The following is a 13,887-nucleotide window of genomic DNA, read 5'->3' on the forward strand; positions in this document are numbered from 1 at the left end:
GGCCTTGGGTCTGATCTTCAGCACTAGAAGACTAATATATATATTAAAAATTAAAAAATAAACTGAAACAAATTTAATCACTATCATATACCACATAATATTTCAATCAATGACAGACCACACATCTAACAGTGATTCCATGATGAAACTGGAAAAGAATGCACAGCTGCAAAAAGTCATGAGAAGGAGGAACCTACGGAGAACATAAACTACTCTCATGAAAATGCTCGATGAAGGACACTGCAAAAGCTTTTGCAGATCTTAAAAAGCTATGTAAAAGCTTACACCAAAGTTACACCAAAGGTTTCCATTAACAGAGAATGTTCATGCTGCAAGCAATATATTGCCTGGTAATAATCAAATCTATGATGACCAAAAAAAGAAAGAAAGAAAAGAAAAGAAAGGAAAAAAAAAAAAAAAAAAAGAAAAAAAAGAAAGAAAGAAAAGGAAGAAAGGAAAAGAAGAAGGAAAAAGAAAGAAAAGAAAACCCAAGCAGATTACCGACAAATTTCTAAAGAGTTGAAACCCCCAAAAAAGTTTCAGGCATGTCATTGGAAGTATGCCAGAAGAAAGCAGCGATACTACAGATGAAAGTCCCATAAGCTATTATCAGAGATTCTGACCCTGACCCTGTATGGGAACTCACCAATGTCTGTGTGTCTGTGTGTCTTAGATTTTAACATAAATTTTTAAAGAAAAAAATTTAAGTTACATAGAAAATTCATAAAGATACAAAAAAAGTTGTTTTGTACATTCAAGAATGTGTTTTAAACTGTTACTACAAATGTGACAAATGACTGAGTAATAAAACTTATAAAGTAAAAAGGTTACATTAAAGCTGATCTATCATTGAAGGAAAATGCTTTAATGCATTTAATATAGCCTAAGTATATAGAATTTTTAAACTTCAAGCTTGTACAATGTTGCACAAGATATTCACATCCACTCACCACTTATTCACTTAGAACAAGTTCTAGTCTTACAGTCTAAAAATACCATTTTATGTTCAACATCCATAGCCATCACGGAAATGCAAATCAAAACTACTTTCATTAAGATTCTACCTTCCAAATGTCAGAATAGTTAAGATCAAAAACACAAGTGACAGCTCACACTGGTGAGGATGTGGAGCAAAAGGACCACTCCTGCATTGCTGGTGGGAGTGTAAACTAGTACAGCCACTATGAAAATCAGTATGGTAGTTCCTCAGAAAACTGGGAATTGCTCTACCTCAAGACCCAGCTATACCACTCTTCAGCATATACCCAAAGGGCACTACCACAACTATGTCCATAGAGGCTTTATCAATAATGGCAAGAAACTGAAAACAACCTAGATGTCTCTCAACTGAAGAATGGATAAAGAAAATGTAGAACATTTACACAATGGAGCATTACTCAGCTGTTAAAAACAATGATATCATGAAATTTGCAGGCAAATGGATAGAACTAGGAAAAAAAAAAATCATCCTGGGTGAGGTAACCCAGATCAAGAAAGTCAAACATTGTATGTATTCACTTATAAGGGTTCATTATCTGTTAAGTAAAGGACAAACATGCTACAGTCCAGACTTAGAGAGGCTCAAGGGGAAGGGAAATAGAATAGATTTTATGGGTGGACTGGTAGCAGGTGGGGATGGAAACAAGAGGGCCCAGGCCTGGGTGGGTGTGTGAAAGAAACAGAGGGAACGAGTACTGGGCATTTGGGGGGCAATGTAGAAACCCAGTGTAGTGAAACTCCTTGGAATCTACAAGTGACCCTAGTAAAGTCTCCTAGTAATGGGGGGTATAATGCCCAAACTAGCCATCTTCTATAACCATGCAAGATTCGTAGGCATCAGACTGGTGTAGCATGATAAACAAAAGACTCAAATACAGATATTGGGGCTCAAACTTCAAGCTGAAAATCAGAAAAGCAAAGCAGCCAGCCACTAGCTCTCACCTCTATCTCAGCTCAGACCAATGGGGTGATCCTCAAACTGTTCCTTACATTCACTTAGACTACTTACTATGCACTCCTCAGTATCCCATAGACTAATGAAACTGACTCCTGAAGACCCTGCTCCTATATTTTATATCTCTCTAAGTGCTGGGATTAAAGGTGTGAGCTCTGTTACTCTTCTAGACTGATTCAATATCATATATCCCTTCGTGGCCTTGAACTCAAGAGAGATCCATCTACCTCTTAATCCTGAGTCCTGGGATTAAAGGTGTGTACTACCACTGCCTGATCTCTCTCTCTATAGCTTGAGGCTGACTAGGCTTTCTGAATCCTCAGACAAGCTTTAATAAATCATAAATATATCACCACAGACTGGGACATCAACCCAGCCACAAAACCTACAACCTACAATTTGTCTTGTCTGCAAGATGTGCTGGGGCAATGGTGGCACAGAACTCGTGGAAGTGGCCAACTCATAACAGGTCCAACTTGTTGCCCACACCAGGAGAGAGAACCCACACTTGACACTGCCTGGATGGTCAGAAACCAGAGGCAGGACAGCACAAAGACCCAGGATAGAATCAAGCACAACTAGCAAAGGGAAAAAAAAAAAGCCAATGAAATGATTCCTAAGGATATTCTGCTATAATTATAGATAGGTGCCTAGCCCAATTGTCATCAGACAAGTGTCATCCAGCAATTGATGGGAGCAGATGGAGAGACCTACAATCAAACACTAGGTGGAGCAGGGGAACCCTGCAAGAGAGAGAGAAGACAGATTGAGCCAGAGGGTTAGAGAATACCCTGAGAATAAGGTCCACAGAATCGATTAAACAGGACTCATAGGAGCTCACAGAAACTTACGTGACAAATATGGTCATTGTATGGGTCTAAGATAGGTCCTCCTAGCTCAATGTTCTTGTGGGACACTCAACAATGGAAGTATGTGTTGGGAGTGTCTCTTTTGCCTATGCTTGGGACCCTTTTTCTGCTACTGGTTTGCCATGTCCAGCTATGATAAGAGGGTTTGTGCTCAGTCTTAATGTATCTTGTTAGACCATGTTCAGTGGATATCCTTAGTAGGCCTGTTTTTCTTTATTTGAAACAAAGAAGGAGTTCATCTGGGGGAAAGGGGAAATGAGGGAGAGGCTGGGAGGAGTGGAGGGAGAAACTGGTGGGGAGGTAATGTATGAGAGAAGAATAAAAGTTAAAAAATATACCATGTTAATCTTTAGAACATATCTTTTTTCTTTCTTTCCTTCTCCCTCCTTCCTTTCTTTGGAAATAGGAAATCTCTTTATATCACAGGCTGAACTAGAATTGTGTAACCTAGGCTAACCTCAAATTTGCAGCAATCTTCCTGGCTTTAGCTTCCTGAGAGTCAGTATTCTATCTGTATTTTTCTGTAACTTTTTCTAGCACCATGGAGAAAAAAAAAAAAAAAAAAAAAAAAACAACTGAATGCTGGGAGCTCACTAGCCAAACAGCTTAACCAAATCAGTAAGCTCCTGGTTTAGTGAAAGACTCTGCTTCCAACAGTAAGATGAAAATAACTGAGGAACACACTCAATGTTGACTTCTTGACTCCAAGCACATGAGCACACAACCACATGAACATACACACATACTAACCATGTGTACCCCACACAAAGACACAAAATTACACAACCCTGTATATAAAAAGAAAAAATTAAAATTCAAGTCTGCATTTCTAGAACTTTCACCACTTTTCCTTTACCTACCACTTAATTTCAACTTCAGTGTGGCTAGTGCTTCATGAGCCACCCATCAACTATCTTCATGTGTTTAATTGGCTGTTATTGTTTTAACCATGAGTGAAAGAACAGAAGGAATTCTAGATTTGGCTCTGTTTTTGAATATAATTTTATATTAATGAACAAATTATTTGATTCTGTGCATCTCAATTTTTAATCTCAATTTCTAAATCTGAAAGGACAAACAAGGAATCTACTTCAATTGCTTCAAAAGGAGAATGTAAGCCAAGTCTGGTGATACATGCTTATAGTTTTAGCACTTGAAAGGCAAGAAGACTGCAAGTTCCAGGATTCTAGATCTGCCTGATTTATAATTCTAGATCTGCTTGATCTATAAACTACATAGCAAGACCTTGTCTCAACAAATCAACTGTAAAAACAAATAAAACAGTGTATATAAGAAGACAGAAAAACTCTCTAAACTTATTTTCATGTATATGTAATAAAGTTTACCAACATAAGAAATAAAACTTGCTATGACTGGACACATGCATTTAATCCCAGCACTTAGGAAAGGCCTGCAGATCTCTGAGTCTAAGGCCAGCCTGATTTATGTTATCAAGCTCCAGGCCAGTCAAGGCTAGATAGTGAAACCCTGACTCAAAAAAAAGTAAAAATCCAATGACTTTTGGCAAATAAAAGGAAAAACAAAACACTGGTTTTCTATTGGCTTTCACAAATTAAGCATAATAGAAAAAATTATAGAAAAATACAGAGAGAAGTTTTCTTTCATAAGCCTATAGTTCCAACTACTTGGAAGAGTAAAATAGGACTGATTCATTCAAGAGTTCAAGGCTAGCCTCAGCAATATAGTTAATAGTCAATCTCATGAAAACTAATACATAAAAAAAAAAAAAAGGAACTTCAAGATAAATATTTATTGAGTTACTTACTGTATCTAAATACTTACCAGTTTTCTCTTCTTGGTTGAAACAGGTTTAATACAGTGTGATGAACTAGTAGAGTCTACTGAGATTTCTCCCTCCTTCTTCTCCTAAGAATATCATTCAGAAGAAAAAAATAAACAAAAAAGCACAAAATAAATCACGACTTAATCACTATTATAAATTGACATTCTCATTCAAAAATGAGCCCTGAGAATATTTAGAGACACAAACTTTAGTAAGGGAGCTCAACTAGGGGACTCAAGAAGAAATTAGAAGCCCTGGTACTTCCAAACTGGAGGCAAGATAAGTACGGTCAAATAAGAATATAGTGAAATAACATTGCCACAGTGGAACTCATCCATAAAATAAAACTGTGCATCTTGAACTCAAAATGCTACTATGTACCAAAGATACAGACCAAGAGCTGAGTTTTTAAAAATAAATAAATAAAAATAAAAAATAAGTTCTTGTCTCTATAAAGGTTAAGATCTAGTGCAAAAATTTAATAACATGTTTAGAATGATGCTCTAGATGAAATACAACAGAGAAGGTAGTCAAAAAAAGGTGAAGAGCTCTAAGTAGGAAGATCTGAAATTTTTAAATGTGTACATAAAAGATTCCATTGATTAAACTAATAGCTGAATGGAGAGCTAAATAAAGAAACAAGAGCTTGGTATTCAGCTCAGTAAGTAGACTGAGTCTAGCATGCATAAGGTCCTGTATGCAATCTTCAGCACTATATAAACCAGGCACAGTGATGCACACTTGCAATTCAAGTACTCAGGAGGTAGAAACAGGATGATTAGATACCCAAGGTCATTCCTAGTCCCCAGGAATTTGAGGCCAGCCTGGATACTTAAGACCCCATCTAAAATAAAAAGAAACATGGCTGGAGAGATGGCTTGGAGATTAAGAGCAGTATTGCTCTTACAGTGGACTCATTTGGTTTCTGACTCCCATGTCAGGCAATGCAACTTAGGCTTACAGGACCTATGGATTCCTTGGCACCTGCAGTCACATGTTCAGATACACACAGACACACACTTATACACATAATTTCAAAAGTAAAATCATTTTTAAATGGAACAAATGGTATATTTTCAATTTAAAGGGGATAACTGACAAGGGAGAAACCCCAGAAACAGGAATGCTCCTAAGTGGCTGGAACAAAGAAGCCATTAAGTAGAAAGTAATGGTAAGATGAAATGGAGAGAGAAGAGGGTCTCCCAGTCCAAATAAGGGGCAGTTAACATGGAAAACCACACGTACAGAGCAGAAAAGTGACACATTCTGACCTATATTGTAATAGAACAACATTGGTCACTGTGCTAAGTATAAACCATGAGGAGGCAAAGGCAGAGACAGAAAGAAGAATTTGGAAACCAATGGAACTAATGAAAACAAGTTATTTGCTTAGATCATGGTAACAGCAAGAAAGGAAGTAGTGAGACTTTTAGTATGTCAAAAAGAGAAAACTGACAGAAATCACTTATAGACTGGCTGCAGGTACAGGCTAACTATCAAGTTTTGGCCTAAATTGAAGACATGGAACTATAATAGTTTATTAAAATAGGAAAACTAAGCTTGGATACTTAAAAGGTATAGTTTAAGGAAACGAGTAAAAAAGCTAGGTACAGTGGCACACCCTTTAATCTCAGCATTTGGGAGGCAGAGGCAGATGGATCTCTTTGTATTCAAGGTCAGCCTGGTCTACTGAGTAAGTTCCAGAACAGCCAGGACGATATATATATCCTGTCTGAAAATAATAATAAAAAAAAAAATGAAAGGAAGGAAGAAAGGGAAGGGGAGGGATAAGAGCTGTGTATAGTGACACAGGCATACATATACATGTTATACATACATACATATATGGTGGAATCAGCAAAAGAAATATGAGAAACTCACCAAGACAAAAGGTATAATTTACAAAGCAAAGTACCTCAGAAGTCAAGTGAGGAAAGTATTTCAGGGAAAAGACATAATTAACTACAACACTGTTAGGATGTCAAGGAAGATAGCTCTCAGAGTTAACTGATGGAGTTAGCAACATAGAAACCATTGCCAGTCTTAAAGAGAACACATATAGAGAAAACAACTATCTAATAATCTTCAGTTTCCTTTCTGTGATTTGGATAATGAAAGTAACTACCATATAGATTTGCAAGAAATTAAGTAATGCCAAGAATTAAAAGGCTTTCCCTTGGGACTGATGGACAAAACAATATGTTTAAATGTCATTGTAAAATTAAGGTGCTTCTTTTTCATTAAACAGTTTTAAAAAAGAGGAATCAGTAGGTCAGCAAATTAAAATTCTTACTTCAATGAAAGTTGGTGAAGAGGTGGTCTCTTTTTTCTGAGACTTTTCTTCTTTCCCAGAAGACTCTTTGATAGACATCTTGAGAGACTAAAGAAACATTCAAAACACATTTTTTTTTTCCACCACAATAAAAATCGTATCACAAGCCACTCTTCTCTCAGTTATATAGAACTGTAGTTTTACAAAACGATTTTCATTTTCTCGCCAAATCCATAGCAAAATCTAAAACTTGGAGTTCCTAGGAAAGATCAAAACCACTGAGATTCACAGTGGCTCTCTGGGTTTCTTTCACTGAGGAAAGAGAACTTTATTTGACTGAGACTGTCAGACTTATCTGGAGTTTTAGAGATACTAAGGGCTCAGAGCTACCACAAGACATACTTCCTTCCAAAAGGTATATCTAAAGGCACTTTCCTTCTGGCTATCAGATGGTCCTGCAGTTTTCCAAAGACATGGTAAAATCAAGGGGAGGACTATCTGAATCACAGGTTGTCCTTGAATCTATGTTTTCCCTTTGATGGATGCTTTAAAAGTCCTCAGCATAGCAACAACTTTTAATCACTCTCAAAATATGGTTCTCTCTCAGTTTCCTTTATTTATGTTCTCTTGCCTAAAGGTCTGTTCCTTCAGCTCCATCAATCAACTTTTCAGGTATGGTTCTCAGACATTGCCTTGAAACGTTGCATTCTCCCTGAAGCATCAGATGAGCACTTTTGGATGCCCTAAAAAGACTGTTTATTTTGCCCTACCTACATCAAAAAACAGGTTAACCATAACTCTTCATTTCTCAATTCACTGTCATCACTCAATATGTGATACTTTAAACAAACTGCATACATTTTTCTAAGCCCTAGTTTCATCTTATGTAAAATAAAGACAAATTGTCCTAGAACTTTTTTTGCTTTTGTTTTTGAGGCAGTGTTTCTCTGTGTATATCTCCTGGAACTAGGTGTATAGACCAGATGGCCTCTAACTCAGAGATTCACCTGCTTCTATCTCCCAAGTGCTACGATTAAAGGTGTACACCACCACCACCATAGAACATTTTGTTAATGAGCCAGAGTACAGCAGATATAAAAATTACTTTGAAGTTGGTAAGATGGCTCAGTGAACAAAAGTGCTTCCTGCATAAGCCTAATAACCTCAATTTCATCACCTAATCCCATGGTAGGAGAGAAGTGACTCCTAAAAGTTGTCATTTCTTTTCTACACATGCACTATAACAATTATGCACCCATACTAATAAAAATTTTAAAATACTTTACACAAAGTTGTATATAGTAGGATCTAAATAAATACCTATGTAGTTGGCTTTCTACTAGACCTAGAGTTCCTTGAAAAGTATGCTGCATTAAAAAGGTGGAAGGTAGAATAGCTTAACAGAACATGCCTATAATCTCAGCATTTAGGAATCTATAGCAGGATTGCTGCAAGTCCTAAGCCAAAGAGGGCTACATAATAAGTTTTTCAGAGTAAGACTCTATTTAAAAGAACAAAGCAAACAAGCACTGAAGAAACAGCCACGAACGACTAAGTGAATCCATTTTTCTTAGTGTATTTTCTATTCTGAGTTATTTCCAATTCTTTCCTAAACCACAGGTTCTCTGTCCATTTTCTAACGTAGTTCTACTTTTTTTGAAATTCTTATTTTTATTTGTATTTTATATGAGTATCCTGCATGCCAGAAGAGGACATAAGATGCTATTATAGATGGTGTGGGCCACCATATGGTTGCTGGGAATTAAACTCAGAACCTCTGGAAGCAGCCAATGCTCTTAAGCCCTGAGCCATCTCTCCAGCCCCTAAATGTTTTTGTGATGGGAGATGTCATTCTGTAAATATGTTTCCCTTACTGGTCAATGAATAAAACCTTGTTGGCCAATAGGAAGACCAGATAGGCAGGACTAGGAGACAAGGAGGATTTTGGGAGATGTAGTAGAGGGGAGTCAGGATGTAGAGACTTGAGAGAAGAAGTTCAGACCCTCTCTCCAGTAAGATAAGACCACATAGACAGACTTAGATTAATAGAAATGGGTTAATATTTAAGACAAAGTTAGCCAATAAGGAACACTAGTAACAGGCCAACACCTTTATGTCTAATACAGCGTCTCTGTGTGTTATTTTAGGCTGACGCAGCTGTGGGACCAGGCTGTGGGCAAACTACTCATAACATTTTTGTTTGTTAGTGTGTTTACCCCCTGCAACGAGACATGGTTTCTCTGTGTAATAGCCCTGGCTCTCCTGGAACTCATTTTGTAGACCAGGCTGGCCTTGAACTCACAGAGATCCACCACCTGCCTCTGCCTCTGCCTCTGGAGTGCTGGGATCAAATGTGCCTGCCACCACCAGCCCAATTTTGCTTTTCTAGCTCTGCTTTAGACCAAGTCAATACCATTAGCCAATGACCAAAAACAAAAACAAACAAAAACACCAGAAAACAAACTGTTAATATAAGCACAGCCATACCTTATGGTCATAAACAGTCTCAAGCTTGTGGGCACTGGTAGTACAGAGCAGCATCCTGTGCTGGGATACGGTGGTCAGAAATTGGAAACATCACCAGATCTATTGGGGCAGGACAGCATGAAAGTGAAGTCCAAAGAAGAGTTAATAGCTGGCAGTGACAATATGAATAACAAAGACTGTAAGCCAAGTATATATATATATATATATACACACACACACACAATTTATATTTATATATGTGTGTATGTATGTATAATTTAATGAACTTGAAAAGAAAAATGCAAGTAAAACAGGAAAAAAAAACTTACAAAATTAACACATGAACAGTCAACAAACTTCTAAGAGTAATCTTTTAGTTACCAAAAGGGCTTGCCTTCAAAGACAGTCTAGGATAACAGCTGAATTCATGCTAAACCTTCTGGCTTATAGTAGCAATCTTTTCTCATTACTAAAGAATTTCATGTCAGTATCGTGAAGACACAGTAAGGAAACAAATGGGGGGGGGCGACATTCAGCTGGGCGTTGGTGACACACACCTTTAACCTAGCACTTGGGAGGCAGAGGCAGATAGATTTCTATAGGTTCAAGGCCAGCCTGGTCTACATAGCAAGTTCTAAGCCAGGCTCCAAGGCAATAGAGAGAACCCCTGTCTAAAAAACAAACATACAAAAAAAAAAAAAAACACTCAAGCCTGGCCTGATGGCCCATGTTATCTGTAGTCTCAGCTACGTGAAGGCTGAGGCAGGAAGCTAGACTGAATCCAGGAGTTCTAAATCAACCTGGATTATTTCTTAAAATAAAACTTTTTGAGGTGGGGTGATGGTGACACAGGTCATTAATCCCAGCACTTGAGGACAGAAGCAGGCGGATCTCTGAGTTCACTGGCCCAGCCTGGTTTACAGAGTGAGTTCCTATATAACCAAGGCTACACAGAGAAACCCTGTATTGAAAAACTAAAGACATTGCTTACAGGGGATGAGGGTGCCTTTGACACTTTTGCTGATCTATGTTTGTCTAATGTTGTGTTGGATGTACTAACATTATTTGAAAATTCTCTTCCAATGAGTACTGAGAAGAGAACTAAATAATGCACTATCCAAAGGAAAATGTCTCAGTTAGGACTTCTATTGCTGTAATAAAGATCATGACCGAAAACAAGCTGAGAAGGAAAGGGTTTACATGTCCACATCACAGTCCTCCTCTACAGGAAGTAAGGGAAGGACCATGGAGGAAAGAGTTAATGCAAAAGCTATGGAGGAGTGCTGTTTACTGGCTTGTTCAGTTACTTCCTCATATGCCCCAGGACTCCTGCCCAGAGGTGACAGCATCCACAATGAGCTTTGCCCTCCCACAACAACTACTAAATTAAAAAGTGCCCTAGCCAAAAGTGGTGGCACATGCATTTAATCCCATAACTCTGGAGGCAAAGACAGGCAGATATCCATGAGTTCCAGGCCAGCCTGAGTTTTTTTGGTAGTGGTGGTAGTTACACTGTTTTATAATGAATTAAGACAACAAGGTTATATGATGAGACTTTGTCTCAAAAAAAAAAAAGAAAGAAAGAAAACGCCCGGCAGACTTGCTTATTTTCTCAATTAAGATTCCCTCTTCCCAGGTTATGTCTCCAGCCTATGTCAACTTGACCTAAATCTAGCAAGTACAACATCCATGTGTGCTATGACATACTTTATATTCATTTTAGGGTTCACATTCCTTATATGCAAATTAAAACAAATAACTGAAGAAGACTTCCTGGGTGAACAGTTCTCTAGATTCCAGTTTCTTAAACTATGTGTTATGTGTTATAACCTTATATTGGCAATATTAAAAGGTTTCTGAGCCAGGTGTTGGTGGCACATGCCTTTAATCCCAGCACCCGAGAGGCAGAGGCAGGCAGATCTCTGTGAGTTCCAGTCCAGCCTGGTCTACAAAGCTAGTTCCAGGACAGGCTCCAAAGCCTCAGAGAAATCCTGTCTCGAACCCCTTCCCCCAAGTTTCTGAACACACAAAGACTAAAAATTGAAAATGATGGTTAATGAATCCTAGGTGTTTCTGGCTATACTCAATAGTACTATTCCAATGCAGCCTTGACCACAGTATATGTGCACTTTGCATTTCATATGCTCTCATGAACCCACAAAACCTCAGCTAGTACTGCCTGAAACACCTTGGCTCATATTCATGACTATTTTATGTCACAACTGCAGTGTTTTTACAGGACATGCAAAATCTTCTGCTCTTATAGAAACACATTAGTAATGGCAGAAAACAAAGAATGATATTATCTCCATATAGCAATTCTTCAGGATATAAGCATCCAGTTACTCTATCTTTGGACTGTACTGTGTTAGAATGCCTGCATGCAAATTGCTGTTTGAGTTGTTGACTTCAGTTTCATATTTTTTTAAAAAAAAAAAGTTAAATTAATTTTGGTTTGAGATTAGGAAAAAGTTTCCAACAATTTTTGAAATGATCCTTGATATATTTCTATTGATATGCATTATATATTTATGTGAAGCAATGTTCTCTGCATTGATGATTATTAAATCAAATTATCAGCTGGGCAGTGTTGGCAAACACCAGCCTGGTCTACAAAGTGAGTTCCAACACAGCCTGTCTTGAAAAACAAACAAAATATGAGATAGCTTATTTGGCAATGCAATGATGCTTAAGTATACTCTCTTAAGCCTTTCTTTAAACTGATAATTCCTTCATGCTTAGAAATTCTGAACTAAAACTGCCACTGAAAGAATCCCCACACTAATATTTACTAATCATGTGTTTGCTAGCTGGCATTAAATGAGGTTAAAATATTAAAGCAAGCTTCCAAATTAAGCATCTAATCTTTTTATAGATTAAAAAAGAAAATCGAGTGCTGAGAATGTCTCTTAGAGACAAGATACAGTGCTTGTTATGCATACCCAAAGTCCTGGGTTTCATCCTCAACCTCACAAAGGCTGCCAAGAGCCTACCCAGGGGTAGGAAGTTCCAGAAATTAAAAATAATATGAAGTCTTTGATGGTGCACTGATACAGTTAGCGTTTCTATAAGTTGTAATCAGTGCTATTATCCCACTTTTAATGACTCTTGAATAGTCAACACTACATATAAAAATACTAGCCAAAATGAGGTGAAGAGTTGACTAAAAGGGCTTTAGTTGTCTGATGTTATCAGGCCTCTAACCTACAAGCCTGTGCTGAAGAGCTAACCAAATGCTTTACCACTGAGAGAAGTACATTTGCAGTCATAAAGGGGCGTTAGAACTTGCATAAGATTCGTGAGAACAATCTGGTTACATTAAATTGGGGAACGAAGAACATCTTTAAACACACTTTCCAACTAGGAAGGGCAATGAGAAGGCAAACTTCCAAACAGCATTTCACGTGCCGTTTCTTACGGTTTTCCAACAGAGAAAATAAACAAGTGAGCAAGGACTTAGCTTTATTAACTGAAAGTGTGCGTTTTGTACCTGAAAACCTTCCCTGCCTGTAACATTCAAGACAGTCGCAGGATGGGCAGCCAAAAAGAAAATTCAATTTTTTAATTTTGTTTGTTTTTCCATCTGTTTCAATGTGCTTATTATTCAGAACGAGTAAGGCTTCCATGCCAAAGGCATCCAAAAGAAAAAAGATAAAATCTGCTGGGCGGTGGTGCACACCTTTAATCCCAGCACTAGGGAGGCAGAGACAGGTCTATCTCTTGTGAGTTCAAGGCCAGCCTGGGCTACAGAGGAAGTTCTAGGACAGCCAACGCCACACAGAGAAGCCCTGTCTCGAAAAACTTTGGCAAAAAAAAAAAAAAAAAAAAAAAAAAAAAAAAGAAAAGAAAGAAAGAAAGAAAAGAAAAACAGAAAAAAAAAAAAAATCCAAAAGGCAAAATCTGAGGTGCAGAGGATTCACTAGTCAGCTACCTTGGAGAATCTAAAACGCATCAAAGTGTCCGGAAGCGCAGACCTTTTGTTATTAAAAGCCTAGAAACAAGTCAAAACAGCAGAAACAATCTCCCACAACCACGCCGCACTTGTTCTGGTAACGAAAGGATGAAGAAAAACAGTGCGTGGAAAGAGACGCCCAAGTTGGAGGGTGGGGGCAGACCCAGGAGTCTTCCTCAGCGCGACTGACAGAAACGAGCTCCGCGACTCCGAAACCGCCTCAGCCCCTCGGAAGGCGCCATCCCTTCAGGTCAGCTGGAGCAACCTGGCTCCCGGCCACACCCTCCACAGAGCGGGCCGACAGCAAACCAGCCCAGAGTGTCCCGCCACACCTCAGCTCGCGGCCCGACCGGCGTCCGCGCACCCGCGGCCAGGAGGGAAAGGCTGTACCCAGAGAAAAGCCCACGAGTTCCCCCACACCCTAACTTACCAGCGCCGGAGGCGGCAGCGGCGACAGCAGCGACTCCCCCGTCCCCGCGGGAGGCAGAGACTCCTTCCCCCGAGCCCGCTGCACGCTGGGAAATGTAGTTTAGCACTCTGACCCAGCCAGGCGCCGAACACTCCAGGGAA

General features: G+C 38.7%; 1 protein-coding gene across 1 annotated transcript in view; it reads right to left on the bottom strand.

The window, feature by feature from the left end:
• Swt1 (SWT1 RNA endoribonuclease homolog) overlaps positions 1-13,856 on the bottom strand; it is a 65,969-nt gene extending 52,113 nt beyond the window's left edge. The window contains exons 1-4 of the mRNA XM_051185956.1: positions 13,748-13,856; positions 9,387-9,485; positions 6,921-7,007; positions 4,627-4,710 (exon numbers count right to left, since the gene is read on the bottom strand). Of these exons, the coding sequence (XP_051041913.1) occupies positions 4,627-4,710; positions 6,921-7,007; positions 9,387-9,440 (225 nt within the window). The 5' untranslated portion in view covers positions 9,441-9,485; positions 13,748-13,856. The remainder of the gene's footprint in view (positions 1-4,626; positions 4,711-6,920; positions 7,008-9,386; positions 9,486-13,747) is intronic.
• Positions 13,857-13,887: the final 31 nt, after the last annotated feature.

The sequence above is a fragment of the Phodopus roborovskii genome, unplaced genomic scaffold (genome assembly GCF_943737965.1).
Source record: "Phodopus roborovskii unplaced genomic scaffold, PHOROB, whole genome shotgun sequence".
NCBI lineage: Eukaryota > Metazoa > Chordata > Mammalia > Rodentia > Cricetidae > Phodopus > Phodopus roborovskii.